Source organism: Cyprinodon tularosa, unplaced genomic scaffold, assembly GCF_016077235.1.
Source record: "Cyprinodon tularosa strain WSP-4 unplaced genomic scaffold, ASM1607723v1 ctg953, whole genome shotgun sequence".
Lineage (NCBI taxonomy): Eukaryota > Metazoa > Chordata > Actinopteri > Cyprinodontiformes > Cyprinodontidae > Cyprinodon > Cyprinodon tularosa.
Window position 1 is genome coordinate 228588 of NW_024039733.1, and position 14700 is coordinate 243287.

At 44.0% G+C, this 14700-nt stretch overlaps 1 protein-coding gene across 1 annotated transcript in view; it reads left to right on the forward strand.

Annotated features, from left to right (window-relative positions):
- Positions 1-12316: 12316 nt before the first annotated feature.
- The window catches only part of arfgef2 (ADP-ribosylation factor guanine nucleotide-exchange factor 2 (brefeldin A-inhibited)), a 56363-nt gene continuing 53979 nt past the window's right edge, over positions 12317-14700 (forward strand). Inside the window, exon 1 of the mRNA XM_038275328.1 lies at positions 12317-12606. Coding sequence (XP_038131256.1) covers positions 12468-12606 — 139 coding nt within the window. The 5' untranslated portion in view covers positions 12317-12467. The remainder of the gene's footprint in view (positions 12607-14700) is intronic.

Here is a 14700-nt window from a genome sequence, read left to right on the forward strand (position 1 = left end):
CAAACCGGTTTAGACTGATTATGCAGTCCATCAGTGAAGGAGCAGCAGATTTAATCTTTTCCTGTTGCAAAACTAAACAGATTCATGTGGCTGATGAGCCTCAGACTGTAAAAATAAAAATGTTTTCAAGCCAAAGAATGAAAGTGAGACAGTTTAGCTTCAGAGAGCTAAAGATGTGGATCAGTTAAATCCACTGAAGAGGCCTTAAGGAACCTGCTGGAACATCTGGACGTCTGCTGGGGCTCCATGGAGCTCATCGTCACATGTTGTCATTGTAACTGGAAGCTTCTCCAGAACCGTCTGCATGGAGAGGATCTGTGGCTGAGCACTGCTAAAGATGAAGAGCAGCCGCCATGATGTGTGTAGAGCGTCATGGTCAGCATCTGCGTGGCGAGGATCCGCCTCCAACGGCGTTCCTGAGAATCCTAACCTGACGTTTCAGAAGAAACTCCTGGTTTCTGTTCGGTTCTGTTAGTGTTTGGCCAAGGTCACCTGTTTGGTTTCCCTCCTTCTCTTTGAGAAGAAATGGCGCCCTCTGCTGGATCCAGGCGGTTTGATTATTTTAAACGTCACTGTATTTAGAATAAAATCATTTTAATTCCGGTGGAATCAATCAGAATCATCTTTTAGGGAACAAATCATGTGAAGGGAACCTCCAGATTATGGGATTAGTGCATTAATCTGATCTCCAGACTGACTCTAAGGTTGTTAGAGGAGGAGCCAAACGGCCCCTTACAGCAAATCCATTGATGACTGCAATATTTCTCTGCATTGTAAAAAACCCGACCTATGACTGATTAAAGCCGATGTTCCTGCAGCACAGGGACGAAAGCAGATGTTCACAGGGTACTCTGGAGGTTTGGACCCTGAGGGTCCAGGTGAGGCTGGTTTTGGTTTTCATGGAAATCTTTAGTAATTATTGCTAATTTTGTAGCCTTATATCTGAACTTCAGCACAGGACACTGGGATTGTAACCACACCAACTGTTTTATTTATTCTGTAATCTTTCAACTTTGTTTTTTTTTTTTCTTTGTACCCATTTTAAAATATATATATATATATATATATATATATATATTTGGTCGTAAATCTCAAGGTACGTTAGAGTTTTCTCTACAGCAAATTTCAGTGGATTTCGCTTCTCTGGTTGAAGAATGGGTGGAAATCTGCATCGAATTAACACTACTTCTGATTTCTCATACTGTGAATTATTATTTTTGGGTGACGGTTGTATTAGCAGCCACATCAAAGGCAGATGTTTCGCTTTCAGTCTGTTTTTAAATGATTTTCTTTTTTTTTAGCCAGATATAGATTTATAATGAAGAATGTCAGTATTTTCATATCGATGCTTAATGATGTACATTTTTATCATCTGAAGGAAAATGTTTAAACTGGAGATTTAAGAAAAGGTAGATGTTGACCTGTAACTGCTGACCGGCCGAAGCTGGACTGGACACCATAAACTAATATGTAGCAATATTCACTGGTTTGGTCTTTTTTTTAATCATGTGAAGGTTGTTCTGGATTGTTCTACCCACTGATCTCTATTTATTCACTGGATTGCTGATTGGCTGAAAAAGTGAAGCCATATTGGTACTCCCCTCTCCCACAGAGACGCGCAGTGAAAATGCCTCCCTGATCAGCATTTGGCTGCAGAAACCAGCAGTTTTCTGTCTGCAGGGAGACGTTCCACAGGTCATTTCCCAGTCAGTGGATGAACTAAGCAATAAATCCATCTACAGGTCCTTCTCAAAGTATTAGCATATTGTGAGAAAGTTGATTATTTTCCATAATGTAATGATAAAACTTGAACATTCATATATTTTAGATTCATTGCACACTAACTGAAATATTTCAGGTCTTTTATTGTCTTCATAGGGATGATTTTAGCAGACAGCTCATGAAAACCCAACATTCCTATCTTACCAAATTAACATATAATGATAAAGGTCTCTAAACGAGCTGCTATGCACCTAATCATCTGAATCAACAAATTAAGTCTAAACATCTGAAAAAGATTCCTGAGGCCTTTAAAACTCCCAGCCTGGTTCATCACTCAGACCCCAATCATGGGTCAGACTGCCGACCTGCCTGCTGTCCAGAACGCCATCATTGACACCCTCAGCCAGAGGCTCAGACACAGAAAGACATTTCTGAACCAATAGGCTGTTCCCAGAGTGCTGCTGCATCAAGGCGCCTCAGTGGGAAGGAAAAAGTGGCAGAAAACGCTGCACAACCAGAAGAGGTGACCGGACCCTGAGGAAGATTGTGGAGAAGGGCCGATTCCAGACCTTGGGGGACCTGTGGAAGCAGTGGAGTCTGGAGTAGAAACATCCAGAGCCACTTTGCACAGGCGTGTGCAGGAAATCCAATCCAATCCACTTTATTTATATAGCACAGTTTAAATAAACACAAGGTTTCCAAAGTGCTGCACAAAAAGATAAAATAACTAAAATGGACTGAAATGGGCTACAGGTGCCGCATTCCCCAGGTCAAGCCACCTTTGAACCAGAAACAGCGGCAGAGACGCCTGACCCGGGCTACAGAGAAGCAGCACTGGACTGTTGCTCAGTTTTGCACGTCATTTGGAAATCAAGGTGCCAGAGTCTGGAGGACCCAACACTTTGGATGAGCTAAATGCCGCTATGGAAGCATCCTGGGCCTCCATAACACCTCAGCAGAGCCACAGGCTGATGGCCTCCATGCCACGCCACATTGAAGCAGTCATTTCTGCTAAAGGATTCCCCACCACGTGGGTGTTGACCACGTGGGAAACATGGTCAACACCCACGTAGGAAACGACAGTGACACCTGGAGGGGCGTGATCGGGAGTGGTGTCTCATTATTGGACTTCTGTGCAATATTCTGGGCATAAGGATGTCCATCAGTGCACTTGGCACCAGGACACCCTAGGCCGAAGGTCGATGATCGACTTTGTAGTCGTATCTTCTGATCTTCGGCCGCATGTCTTGGACACTCGGGTGAAGAGAGGGGCGCAGCTGTCCACCGACCACCACCTGGTGGTGAGGCCCAAACGAGTAGTGAGGGTCTGCTGGGAACGTCTGGTGGAACCCTCGATCAGGGACGTGTTCAACTCCCACCTCCGGGAGAGCTTCTCTCAGGTCCCGAGGGAGGTTGGAGACATGGAGTCCGAATGGGCTGTGTTCTCTGCCTCTATTGTCGATGCGGCTGCCCGTAGCTGTGGCCGTAAGGTTTGCGGTGCCTGTCGTGATGGCAATCCCCGAACCCGGTGGTGGACACCGATAGTAAAGGATGCTGTCAAGTTGAAGAAGGAGTCCTATCGAGCTTGGCTGGCTTGTGGGACTCCTGAAGCAGCAAGCAGGTACCGTGAGGCCAAGCGTGTCGCGGCCCGGGCGGTTGCAGAGGCAAAATCTCGGGCCTGGGAGGAGTTCGGAGAGGCCATGGAAAAAGACTATCAGTCAGCCTCAAAGCGATTCTGGCAAACCGTCCGGCGCCTCCGGAGGGGAAACTTCGCTAACACTGTTTTCAGTGGGAGTGGGGAGCTGCTGACCTTGAAGCAGGCTATTGTCGGGCGGTGGAAGGAATACTTTGAGGATCTTCTCAACCCCACAGACACGCCTTCCACGGGGGAAGAAGAGACGGGGTGCTTGGGGCTGGATTCGTTCATCACCTAGGCTGAAGACACCGAGGTGGTCAAAAAACTCCATGGTGGCAAGGCTTCGGGGTTGGACCAATGGACCAGCTCTACACCCTCTGCAGGGTGCTTGAGGGTTCATGGGAGTTTACCCAACCAGTCCACATGTGTTTTGTGGACTTGGAGAAGGCATTCGACCGTGTCCCTTGTGCCGCCCTGTGGGGGGTGCTCCAGGAGTATGGAGTCGGGGGCCCTTTATTAGGGGCCATCAGTTCTCTGTACAAGCGGAGCAGGAGTCTGGTTGGCATTGCCGGCATTAAGTCGGACCTGTTCCCAGTGCATGTTGGACTCTGACAGGGCTGCCCTCTGTCACTGGTCCTGTTCATAACTTTTATGGACAGGATTTCTAGGTGCAGCCAAGGACCAGAGGGGGTCTGGTTCGGGGACCAGCGGATCTCGTCCCTGCTTTATGTGGATGACGTAGTTCTGCTGGCTCCCTCCTGCAGCGTGCGCTGGGGCGGTTTGCAGCTGAGTGTGAAGCGGCCGAGATGAGAATCAGCTCCTCTAAGTCCGAGGCCATGGTTCTCGGCCGGAAAAAGGTGGCTTGTCCCCTTCAGGTTGGAGGAGAGTCCCTGCCTCAAGTGGAGGAGTTCAAGTATCTTGGGGTCCTGTTCACGAGTGAAGGAAGAATGGAGCGGGAGATCGATAGACGGATCGGTGCGGCTGCTGCAATAATGCGGACGCTGCACCGGTCTGTCGTGGTGAAGAGAGAGCTGAGCGAAAATGCAAAGTTCTCAATTTACCGGTCGGTCTACGTTCCTACTAGGGCTGGGCGATAATTCAATAACGATATATATCGATCGATAGACGTGTGGCGCAATAGAAAAAAAGAGGGTCGATAAAAGTTCGATAAAAAAGAAACGCAGTTTTCCTTCCTTCTCATTGTAGCCTAGCATGTAGGTTTATGCTAGTCACTGCTTCCTCCCAACCAATCACAATCGCGGACCCAGGCACGCCGTCACCAAGCGCCGCCCTCTCAAACCACAACACAGAGCGCATGAAGATGTCGCAGCAAGGAGAGGCGGAGGAAATTGTTTCAAAGAAGGGTTTTGTAGTTTGGCAGTCTGGCAGTATTTCGGTCATGGCAAGTCGGACAAAAAACAAACCACAGTCATCTGGAAAATGTGTCGGGAACCAGTGAAAACCAGTCTGATAACACAACCAACTTTTTTTTATCATCTCCGCCGCTCACAGCCGCAGGAGTACGAGCTGTGGAGGCCCCGGCGCGGCTCTCCTCCGAGGAATCTACGGGAAAATATATAATTTATTTATTTGTTATATTTATTTTGGTCCCTTTTTGGTCACTTTAGTTTATTCTTTGTCAGTATTTAATAACATAACTCAGGTCTCTTAAGTTATTTTTCTTTAAAACAATTCTGTTATGGTTAAAAAGTTGGTTAAATAAAGATTTAATTCGAAGTCTGTGTTTGTGTTTTTTTATTAAAAATAAATAATTTAGCAATATCATAAAAAGTCCAGGCAGAGCTGCACATAAAATATGGTTTCAAATCTTTTCAATAATTATCGATATCGATCAATAAGCATTTTTTTTTATTGATAAGCTTTTTTTTCTAGATCCCCCGGCCCTAGTTCCTACCCTCACCTATGGTCATGAAATCTGGATCATGACAGAAAGAACGAGATCCCGCATACAAGCTGCTGAAATGAGCTTCCTCCACAGGGTGGCTGGGCTCCCCCTTAGAGATAGGGTGAGGAGCTCGGTCATTCGGGAGAGGCTCAGTGTAGAGCCGGTTCTCCTCCACATCGAGAGGAGTCAGTTGAAGTGGCTCGGACATCTTCTTCGGATGCCCCCTGGACGCCTCCCTCGGGAGGTGTTCCAGGCACGTCCCACCGGGACGAGGCCCAGGGGACGACCCAGGACACGCTGGAGAGACTATGTCTCTCGGCTGGCCTGGGAGCACCTAGGGCTTCCCCCAACGGAGCTGGAGGAGGTGTCAGTGGAGAGGGAAGTCTGGGAGTCTCTGCTTAGTCTGCTGCCCCCGTGACCCAGTTCCGGATAAATCAGGAGACGACGAGTACGAGTACGATTCCCCACCAAGTATTGAGTGCTTAACTGTCCTGACCTGAAATATTTCAGTTAGTGTGCAATGAATCTAAAATCTATGAATGTTCAAGTTTTATCATCACATTATGGAAAATAATGAACTTCATCACAATATGCTAATATTTTGAGAAGGACCTGTATGTAGCGTAACATCAGTCTGACTCTCTCTGACCGACTCCAAGACATCGACTGGGTTAGCCATCGACATTGTGTCTAAGGAAGAAAATAGAAAGTGAATCAGTGTGAAATGTCAATGTAGGAATTCTTTAAGAGGATGATTCTTTCATTTTTTGTAGAGTTTGTTGTATTTCTCATTGAAAAAAAAAAATATATATATATATACAGTGGTTTGCAAAATTTGGGAAACCTTGTTAATTTCCATGATTTTCCTTCATAAATTGTTGGTTCTTAGGATAAAAACAATCAGTTAAATATATCTTATAGGAGACAAACACAGTGATATTTGAGAGGTGAAACGAAGTTTATACCATTTACAGGAAGGGTGCAATAACTGTTTAAACAAAATTAGGCATGTGCATAAATTTGGGCACTGTTGTCATTTCACTGATTTAAAAATCTCTAGAACCAATTTCTGGAAATCAAAATTAGTTTGGGAAGCTCGGTGACCCTTGACCTACATACACAGGTGAACCCAATTATGAGAGAGTATTTAAGGGGGGGCAATTGTAAGTTTCCCTCCTCTGTGAATCTTCTCTGAAGAGTAGCGACATGGGAGTCTCAAAACAACTGTCACATGATTGTTCATCATCATGAATTAGGGGAAGGATACCGAAAGCTGTCTAAGAGAAATCAGTTGTCTGTTTCGACAGTTAGGAACATAGTCAGGAAATGGAAGACCACGGGCGCAGTTCAAGTTAAGGCTCGAAGTGGCAGACCAAGGAAAATCACGGATAAACAGAAGCGAAGAATGGTTAGAACAGTCAAAGTCAACCCAAAGGCCAGCACCAAAGACATACAACATGATCTTGCTGCAGATGGAGTCATTGTGAATCGTACAACTATTGCGCGCACTTTCCACAAGGAGATGCTGCACGCAAGAGTGATGCGGAGGAAGCCTTTTCTCCGCCCACATCACAAACAAAGCCGCTTGAGGTATGCTAAAGCACATTTGGACAAGCCGGCTTCCTTTTGGAATAAGGTGCTGTGGACTGATGAAACTAAAATTGAGTTATTCGGACATAACAAGGGGCGTCATGCATGGAGGAAAAACAACACAGCATTCCTAGAAAAACACCTGCTGCCTACAGTAACATTTGGTGGTGGTTCCATCCTGCTGTGGGCCTGTGGCCAGTGCAGGGACTGGGAATCTTGTTAAAGTTGAGGGACGCATGGATTCCACCAAATGTCAACAGATTCTGGAGACGAATGTCCAGGAATCAGTGCCAAGGCTGAAGCTGCGCCGGGGCTGGATCTTTCAACAGGACAATGACCCTAAACACTGCTCAAAATCTACTAAGGCATTCATGCAGAGGAACAAGTATGACGTTCTGGAATGGCCATCTCAGTCCCCAGACCAGAATATTATTGAAAATCTGTGGTGGGACTTAAAGAGAGCTGTCCATGCTCGGAAACCATCAAACCTGAATGAATTAGAGGTGTTTTGTAAAGAGGAATGGTCCAAAATACCTCCAACCAGAAACCAGAATCCAGACTCTCATAGGAAGCGTTTAGAAGCTGTTATTTCTGCAAAATGGGGATCTACTAAATATTGAGTTATTTTTTTTTATTGTGGTGCCCAAATTTATGCACATGCCTAATTTTGTTTAAACAATTATTGCACACTTCCTGTAAATGGTATAAACTTCGTTTCACTTCTCAAATATCACTGTGTTTGTCTGATATAAGATATATATATATATATTTTTTATCCTAAGAACCAACGATTTATGAAGGAAAATCATGGAAATTAACAAGGTTGCCCAAACTTTTGCAGACCACTGTGTATATATATATATATATATATATATATATATATATATATATATATATATATATATATATATATATATATATATAAAATACAATATATATATATATATATTGCATGCATTACCAGACATGTAAGATATAGTTACCTTAACAACTTTTGGCTCATCTGTATTATTCTGCTCCATTAACACGTTAATGTTATTGTGATGGATTGTATAATATGTTATATTACCTGCTTTCTAGGCTTCATAGACGTCATAATGACTCTGCAATGTGATTGGCCGATTTATTTTATTCTAAGTTAAAGTTAATCTAATGATGCTGTGAAACAGCCAGTCTGTGTCAGAGTTTAATTTATCTTTATTTTAAAAGTCTTTAGCTGAAAATGAGAACATCATCGTTGTCCGATGCTGTAGCATACGGATTGTTTACATTGAGACCGGTCTAACTAGGGAGTACCAATATGGCGGCCGGTGGCTTCACTTCAACCCTGTACTGCCAAAGAGCAATCAGCAATCCGGGGAATAAATAGGGATCATGGTTTTAGCGCTGTGACCTCTGACCCCACCCCTAGGATGGGGGCGGGGTCAAGCATACATCTTCATACTTCCAATCTACAGCATCTGTTCTGTTTTAGTAGGATTGTTTGTGACGGACGAACATCAGGAGGAAAAAAACATTTCTAATAACTAAAATAACTAAAGTTTTTTTGGGCCTCTGATATTTCTGCCAAACCAATGAAGCTCAGACTGGATGGAGAGCATCTGTCAACTTTCAAGAAGTTGAATGAATCTGTTTGAGTGTTTCTATAACAACACATCATCTCAGGTCACATTATAGATCCAGTTTAATCAGATCATCCCGTCAGATTAAAGGTTAAAAGTTTCTAAGAAAAACCAGCTGCTGTTAAATCTAAAGCAAACCAACACACCTCCAGCAGAACCAGGCTGTGTCCAGCAGCCTTCTGCTGAGGCCGACTGGGTTCAAAAAGACTACAAAAAATCACACAGAAGACCTGATCTTTTTCATCGTTTATTCCTTTAGAGACAGCATGAAAAGTCAGCTGAGTACAAAACATAGAGAGGAAAACAAGAAGAAAAGGGACAAGAAGAGAGGGACACAACCTAGAACAGATAATGGATGTCTATTCTATTAACATTTCTCTAGCTGGAGAATGGGGCTGCTTTATTTGTTCTCAGTTCAGAGGGGCCCCTGCCTGTCTTTGCCTAGGGCCCCACATTTCTTAAATCCGCCCCTGCTGCTGCCTCAGCTCCAGCATTTATTTTCCATGAAAAGCTGTAAAACTCCTGATTAGGAAGAGGAGGGTACCCTCATGAAGTTTCTGCTCTAAGAACTAGAACTCTACTTCAACACAGAGGAGAACCTCAAACTTTTCTCACAATGAGGAATCTGTTCTGCGTTTGTCGCCATCTGGTGGTCAACCTATAGAACGGCTCTGATCCATTCATCTGCTGATAAACGCTTCAGAGCAGTGAGGTCACTCAGCAACTTTTTGAATTAAAATCCTGAACAGAAGCCATTTCTCTTCTTTTAGTTGTTTTGAGGCTGAAGCTCTGCGGGTGTTTTGTCACATTTTGACCTCCAGGGGGCGCTCACAAACATGAAGCTTTCTGAAGGGATTTAAATACTTTTGACTTTTAACAAGTCAGTTAAAAATCCCTATTTATGTAAAAACAAGTGTCAGCTGAAAATCATTAAATGAGGAGCTTTAAATTGTAGTTCTCCTTCATCAGATGAATAAATCCTCCATGTTCTGTGTCTCAGTGGAAGTTAAACTCCAGCCTTATTCAGGCTTTAATCTTCCACTGAGCCACAGCATCAAGGTGATCTCTCCCTCCTGCAGTCTGACTCTGAGGGACAATAAACGGCCATCTTTGCTTCGCTGATTAAAACACTTAAAAGTCTTTGGCTTGATTCTTATATCACAGCTCCTATAAAAAGAGCGTTTGTAAAAAACATCCCAAAAAGACTGAAAATTGTCTTCAGTCAGTAAGGAGTTAAATAATAATCCACCCAACCCTGGTTCACCGAACATAATGACAACCAGAGCAGAAGAACTGGATCTTGGTTCTAACAGTTTCTGGAGATCCGTTCATCATCAGCTGTTCTTCACCTTCATTACCCAGAGTTCCCTTCCTTCTTAGCTTCTGTTGTCCACATCCTCCCTGGAGAGCCCACCTGCCCCCCCCCAACAACTCTAAATAAATCATATACCAGTCCTATGTTTACTTTTTATCACTGCTGCTCTTTAAAAATGAAAATGTCTTGAGGGCTGTACTGAACAGAATTTCTTTTTATTTACACTCTGTGTATAAAATGAGGTTAAACTCTGTCTAAGTCTATGGTTAACCCAATGAATGATGAGTGGTTGGACCGAGCTCTCCTGGAGCTCTGGGTCACTGATCACTTCAACAAGATGGACGCAGGAAGCTGGCCTGCATCTGCTCTCTATGTCTCTGTCTGACCTGCTGGGATAGCACGTTGGACCAAGGAGGAGATTCAGGCCACTGATGTTAGAAACACGGACCCTACTCTCCATACATGCTGGACATCCCACATCCAGGATCCACAGACTGCACTGTGAGTGAAGGAACAGGAACATCCTTGTATGGGATATATCACCGACAGATAGCTGAAGCAGTTGATACCCGGCAGCACTGGAGCAGGCCTGGAGCACCAGACCAGTATAGACCCAGATCTACCAGCAGGCAGGATCTGAGGTGCAGACGATGCAAAGAGAAACAATCCAGCTTCTCACAGCAGGGTGGAAGATACTGGGAGGGATGGAATCAGAGGTGTAGAAGTATTCATGTTTATTACTCATGCAGAAGTATAAATCCTGCTGTTTATAAACACCTCTGTAGAAGTTAGAGGATCAACTTCAGCTTTTTACTCCACTAAAAGTGTAAAAGTACCATTTTTAAAACTACTTCAAATGTAAAAGTAATGCAGGAAAAAATGTTATGGCCGGACGTTTTACTGCTCTAACCTATTAAAGGAACAAATTCTATGGAGGACCAACTCTGCCATATTTAAAAATAAATACAGAAATAAATAAATGCTAAATAAATAAATAGGCATACAATTAATTGCCACCAAAATACAATAAACAAATAAATTTAAGTATAAATTTAATTATACAGTGAGACATGAATGTATATAACTCTTTAATTAGCTTCTTTATTTATTTTCCTTTGTAATATTTACCTTATTTCTTTTTTTGTCCTTTATAATCTTCAATTTTATTTTTTAATTACTTATATTTTTAAGTATTTATTTATGTGCATGTTAAAATATTTTTGTCTGTTTTATTCTTCCTTTGTATTTTTCCGCCGCTATTCATTTTTGTCTTCCCTTTTTACATTTCTGTATTTCTGTGGCAATTAATTGTATGCTTATTTATTTGTTGAGCATTTATTTATTTCTGTATTTATTTTTAAATATGGCAGAGTTGGTCCTCCATAGTATCAGGGGCAGATTTACAAAATGTGGGGCCCTGGGCAAAGACAGGCAGGGGGCCTCTGAACTGAGAAGACAACACATCAAACAGCCCCATTCTCCAGATGTAGAAATGTTAATAGAATAGACATCCATTCTCTGTTCTAGGTTGTGTCCCTCTCTTCTTGTCCCTTTTCTTCTTGTTTTCCTCTCTATGTTTTGTACTCAGCTGACTTTTCATGCTGTCTCTAAAGGAATGAAAGATTTTTTCCAAGCACTAAGCTCACTTAGCTGATTGCTCCTTCCTGTGTTTCCAAAAAGGCCAAAGTAAATAACCCAGTCCTTCTTTTCACTGTAGACAAGCCATGATCTGCTTATCTGTTCTCCATTTTTCATTTGGATGAAATAATAGCTGCATGAATCATGACAGCAGACAAGATAGAGGAGAGCAGGAGGCGGGGTTACCAATCTACTCGCTCTGGAGAGCAGAGTTCGCTGCTTTTAGATGTTGTCTCCAAAGTCTCCAGTAGCAGAAAAAAGTCTCTAGATTTGGCGCTAGGAGCTTTTTAGAAATCAAAGTGCTAGAGGGGTCTGAAAAGTGGCTAAATATAGCGACTAAAGCGCTAAGTTGGCAACACTGCTCTTTGCATGGTTTGTTTTCAAATGGTTTGCTGCTGTCTGTTTGGACCTTTCTGAACATGTGCAGCAAATGGACTGATCCAATATGGTGGACACTGAAGGGGGGGGCTGAGACACACTTAATATTATCAGCGTTCTGATGGCATTTTAGCCAAAGGATTTTGATCAAAAACATAATTAATGTGCACAAATAAGGAATAACTGTATTAACATTACATGGAAACAGAGTTTTATGGGGCCCCCAGGAACCAGGAGTATTGCCTAATGTTAACCCCCCCCCCCATCAGCGCTACTTTAATCTAATCCCATTTCTTATGTTTATTGAATTTAGCATATGATGATGATGATGATGAAGATAGTTATAAATGTGACTTTTAATGTATTTTCCTTCCCAATGTTAAAAAGTTATAAAATTGTGACAGAAACAGAGGAAAGAAGTCAAATAAGGAGGAGTTTTTATTTTCCAGGGAAAACATGAAGCTAAAGTACCGGATCGGTTCGGGCGGCACACCTAGCTGACCATCCTCGTCACGTGACGTGACGTGTAGCTAGCATGGCGGCGCTACAGCTGAGCTAGCAGCCCTGCTGGACGGACAACCACAACCCGGCTCCTGCTCGCTTCCCCGGCGCCAGGCGGAGCATGGCGGCCTGAGGAGAGCGGAGGTTACCGAGCGAGAGATGCAGGAGCAGCGGCGGTCAGAGAACAGCAGAACCAAGAGCATGTTTCTGTCCAGGGCGCTGGAGAAAATCCTGTCCGACAAGGAGGTGAAGAGGAGCCAGCACAGCCAGCTGCGGACAGCCTGCCAGGTGGCGCTGGGTAGGTCCGGTTCTGGTTTAGTTTGGTCCCGGTTCTGGTTTAGTTTGGTCCCGGTTCTGGCTCAGCCTGGTCCGGGTTGTGGCTGTTGGGGAATCCAGGCTCCGCTCCCTGATCGGTTCCTCCTCCGATCCAGTTCAGCCCAGAAATGATAGAAAATAGAGCTGATCAAGATGGAGACTCTGGGATCAACGTGTCATTTAAAGCAAACTTTATATAAAGGGTGAATTTTAATTAAATGGTTTAAGGAGCATAAAAACAGCGGAATGCTCCTTTATCCCAGGGCAGGTCGGAAGCTAACTTCAGCTCCGTCCGGTTTGAACGGCCTGAAGAGCCGCGAGCTGCTGGGGGGGAACTGGGGGGGAAGAGGCGCGCGAGCTGTGGGTGTTTCTGCTCCCTGTCATCACTGCCAGCTGCCGTCATTGTTTCTATCTAATGATCCCCCTGTTAGCCTGTTGGGGCTAATTTAGCCCAACGGACCAATCAGAGCGTTGAACGTAGCTCTGTCACCCAGCCTGGTCCTGATCTCTCTCCCGGATGTTGGAACCTGTTTCCACCTGAGCGGATAATGTTCCCCACGCCACGCCAGACAGGCTGCTGAGCCCACGGTGTCTGCTGCTCATTCATTAGCTCCTCCTTCATTACAGAGCTAAAGTAATAATAATAATGTGCAAAAGAGAAAAAAGAATAAATAGATATCAATAATTGATTCGATTATAATAGAATGATTGACAATTATTGACATTTATTAACTATGTTTCTGTCCTTTGCATATCGATATGATTACATTATTTTAGATCTGTAAAAAAATAATATATATATAAATATTTATTGTGGAAAGCTGTATTGTATTTCTCAAATCCTGGAGAGAAATATCAGCTGTGCTGCTGCCATCAACACCTTTGTTTCTAGATGTTGGAGCTTGGCCTGTTTTCCAGTGTAGTCCTGTTTCTCTGACTGTGACTAACTGGATGTGCTCTCTTCATCCTCTGGCATGGGAGCTGGCTCGGAGCTCGTCTGCCTGGCTGTGTGTTTCCTGGACGGGGCCGCCTGTGGAGCTGGTTGACAGTTGCCTTTTGTATCTATGCTTCTTTTTCTATGTCTGCTTCTGTCTCCTTGAACCCCAGTGGGCCTCAGCAGATGGCCGCTCAAACTGAGCCTGGTTCTGCTGGAGGTTTCTTCCTGTTCAAAGGGAGTTTTTCCTCTCCACTGTCGCTACAAGCATGCTTAAGGCTGATTTATACTCAGAAACCAGGTGGTCTGCATGTGTCGCAGTTAACGCAGATATGCCCCGCCCCCTCCACAGACAGGAGGCCTCTGATTGGTCAGATCTACATCCTCTGTTCTCTATCCGTATTTCCTGTTTGGTTCCTTACCGGCTTGTTTTGTTTGTCTGACCGCCATTGTGGAAAACGACTGGTGAAGATGGAGCAGCTAGCAGAGCGAGGTGAGAACGCTAGGAGCCTTTTTCCACCTGGATCTCCGCTCTGTTTGGCCCTTATGTCCCTCCGTTGTTTTTCCTTGGCCGTATCTAGACCCACAGCTGGTTCCTGATTGGCCCTCTGGCGCTGTGGCGTGGAATAACACAGCGCAGACCATGCTTCAATATTGAGCAGAAATTAAAAATATCTGCGACAAACTGCTGTAGCCTTTACTGTGAGGGATTGCTGAAGAGTCAATGAGTCGATGCAATCAGCTGGTTTTCCTTAGATAGAAAACTTTGAATCAATCTGACTGGATGATCTGGTGAACTGGAAAGTGACCTGAGATGACATGATGTGAATTGGAGCTATAGAAATAAACTGAATAGAAATGAATTAGATGATGAATGTTTGTATACCTGGAGTGTGTAACAAAGATATTTCCCCCCTGGGATCATTAAAGTATTTCTGATGCTTATGCCTCATCCTGCCGTTTGTTTCCTGTCAGAGTTCATCCCAGGATCAGATCCTTTTCAGTCGCCTGACAAACTGAAATAATCATGAAAGTAGAAAGACTCATGACTCCTATTGCAGCTCTGCTCTCTGCCCAGTTTCAGCCCAAACAGGGAGGGATTTAGCATTAGGCAATACTAGGCAGTTGCCTAGGGCCCCACAT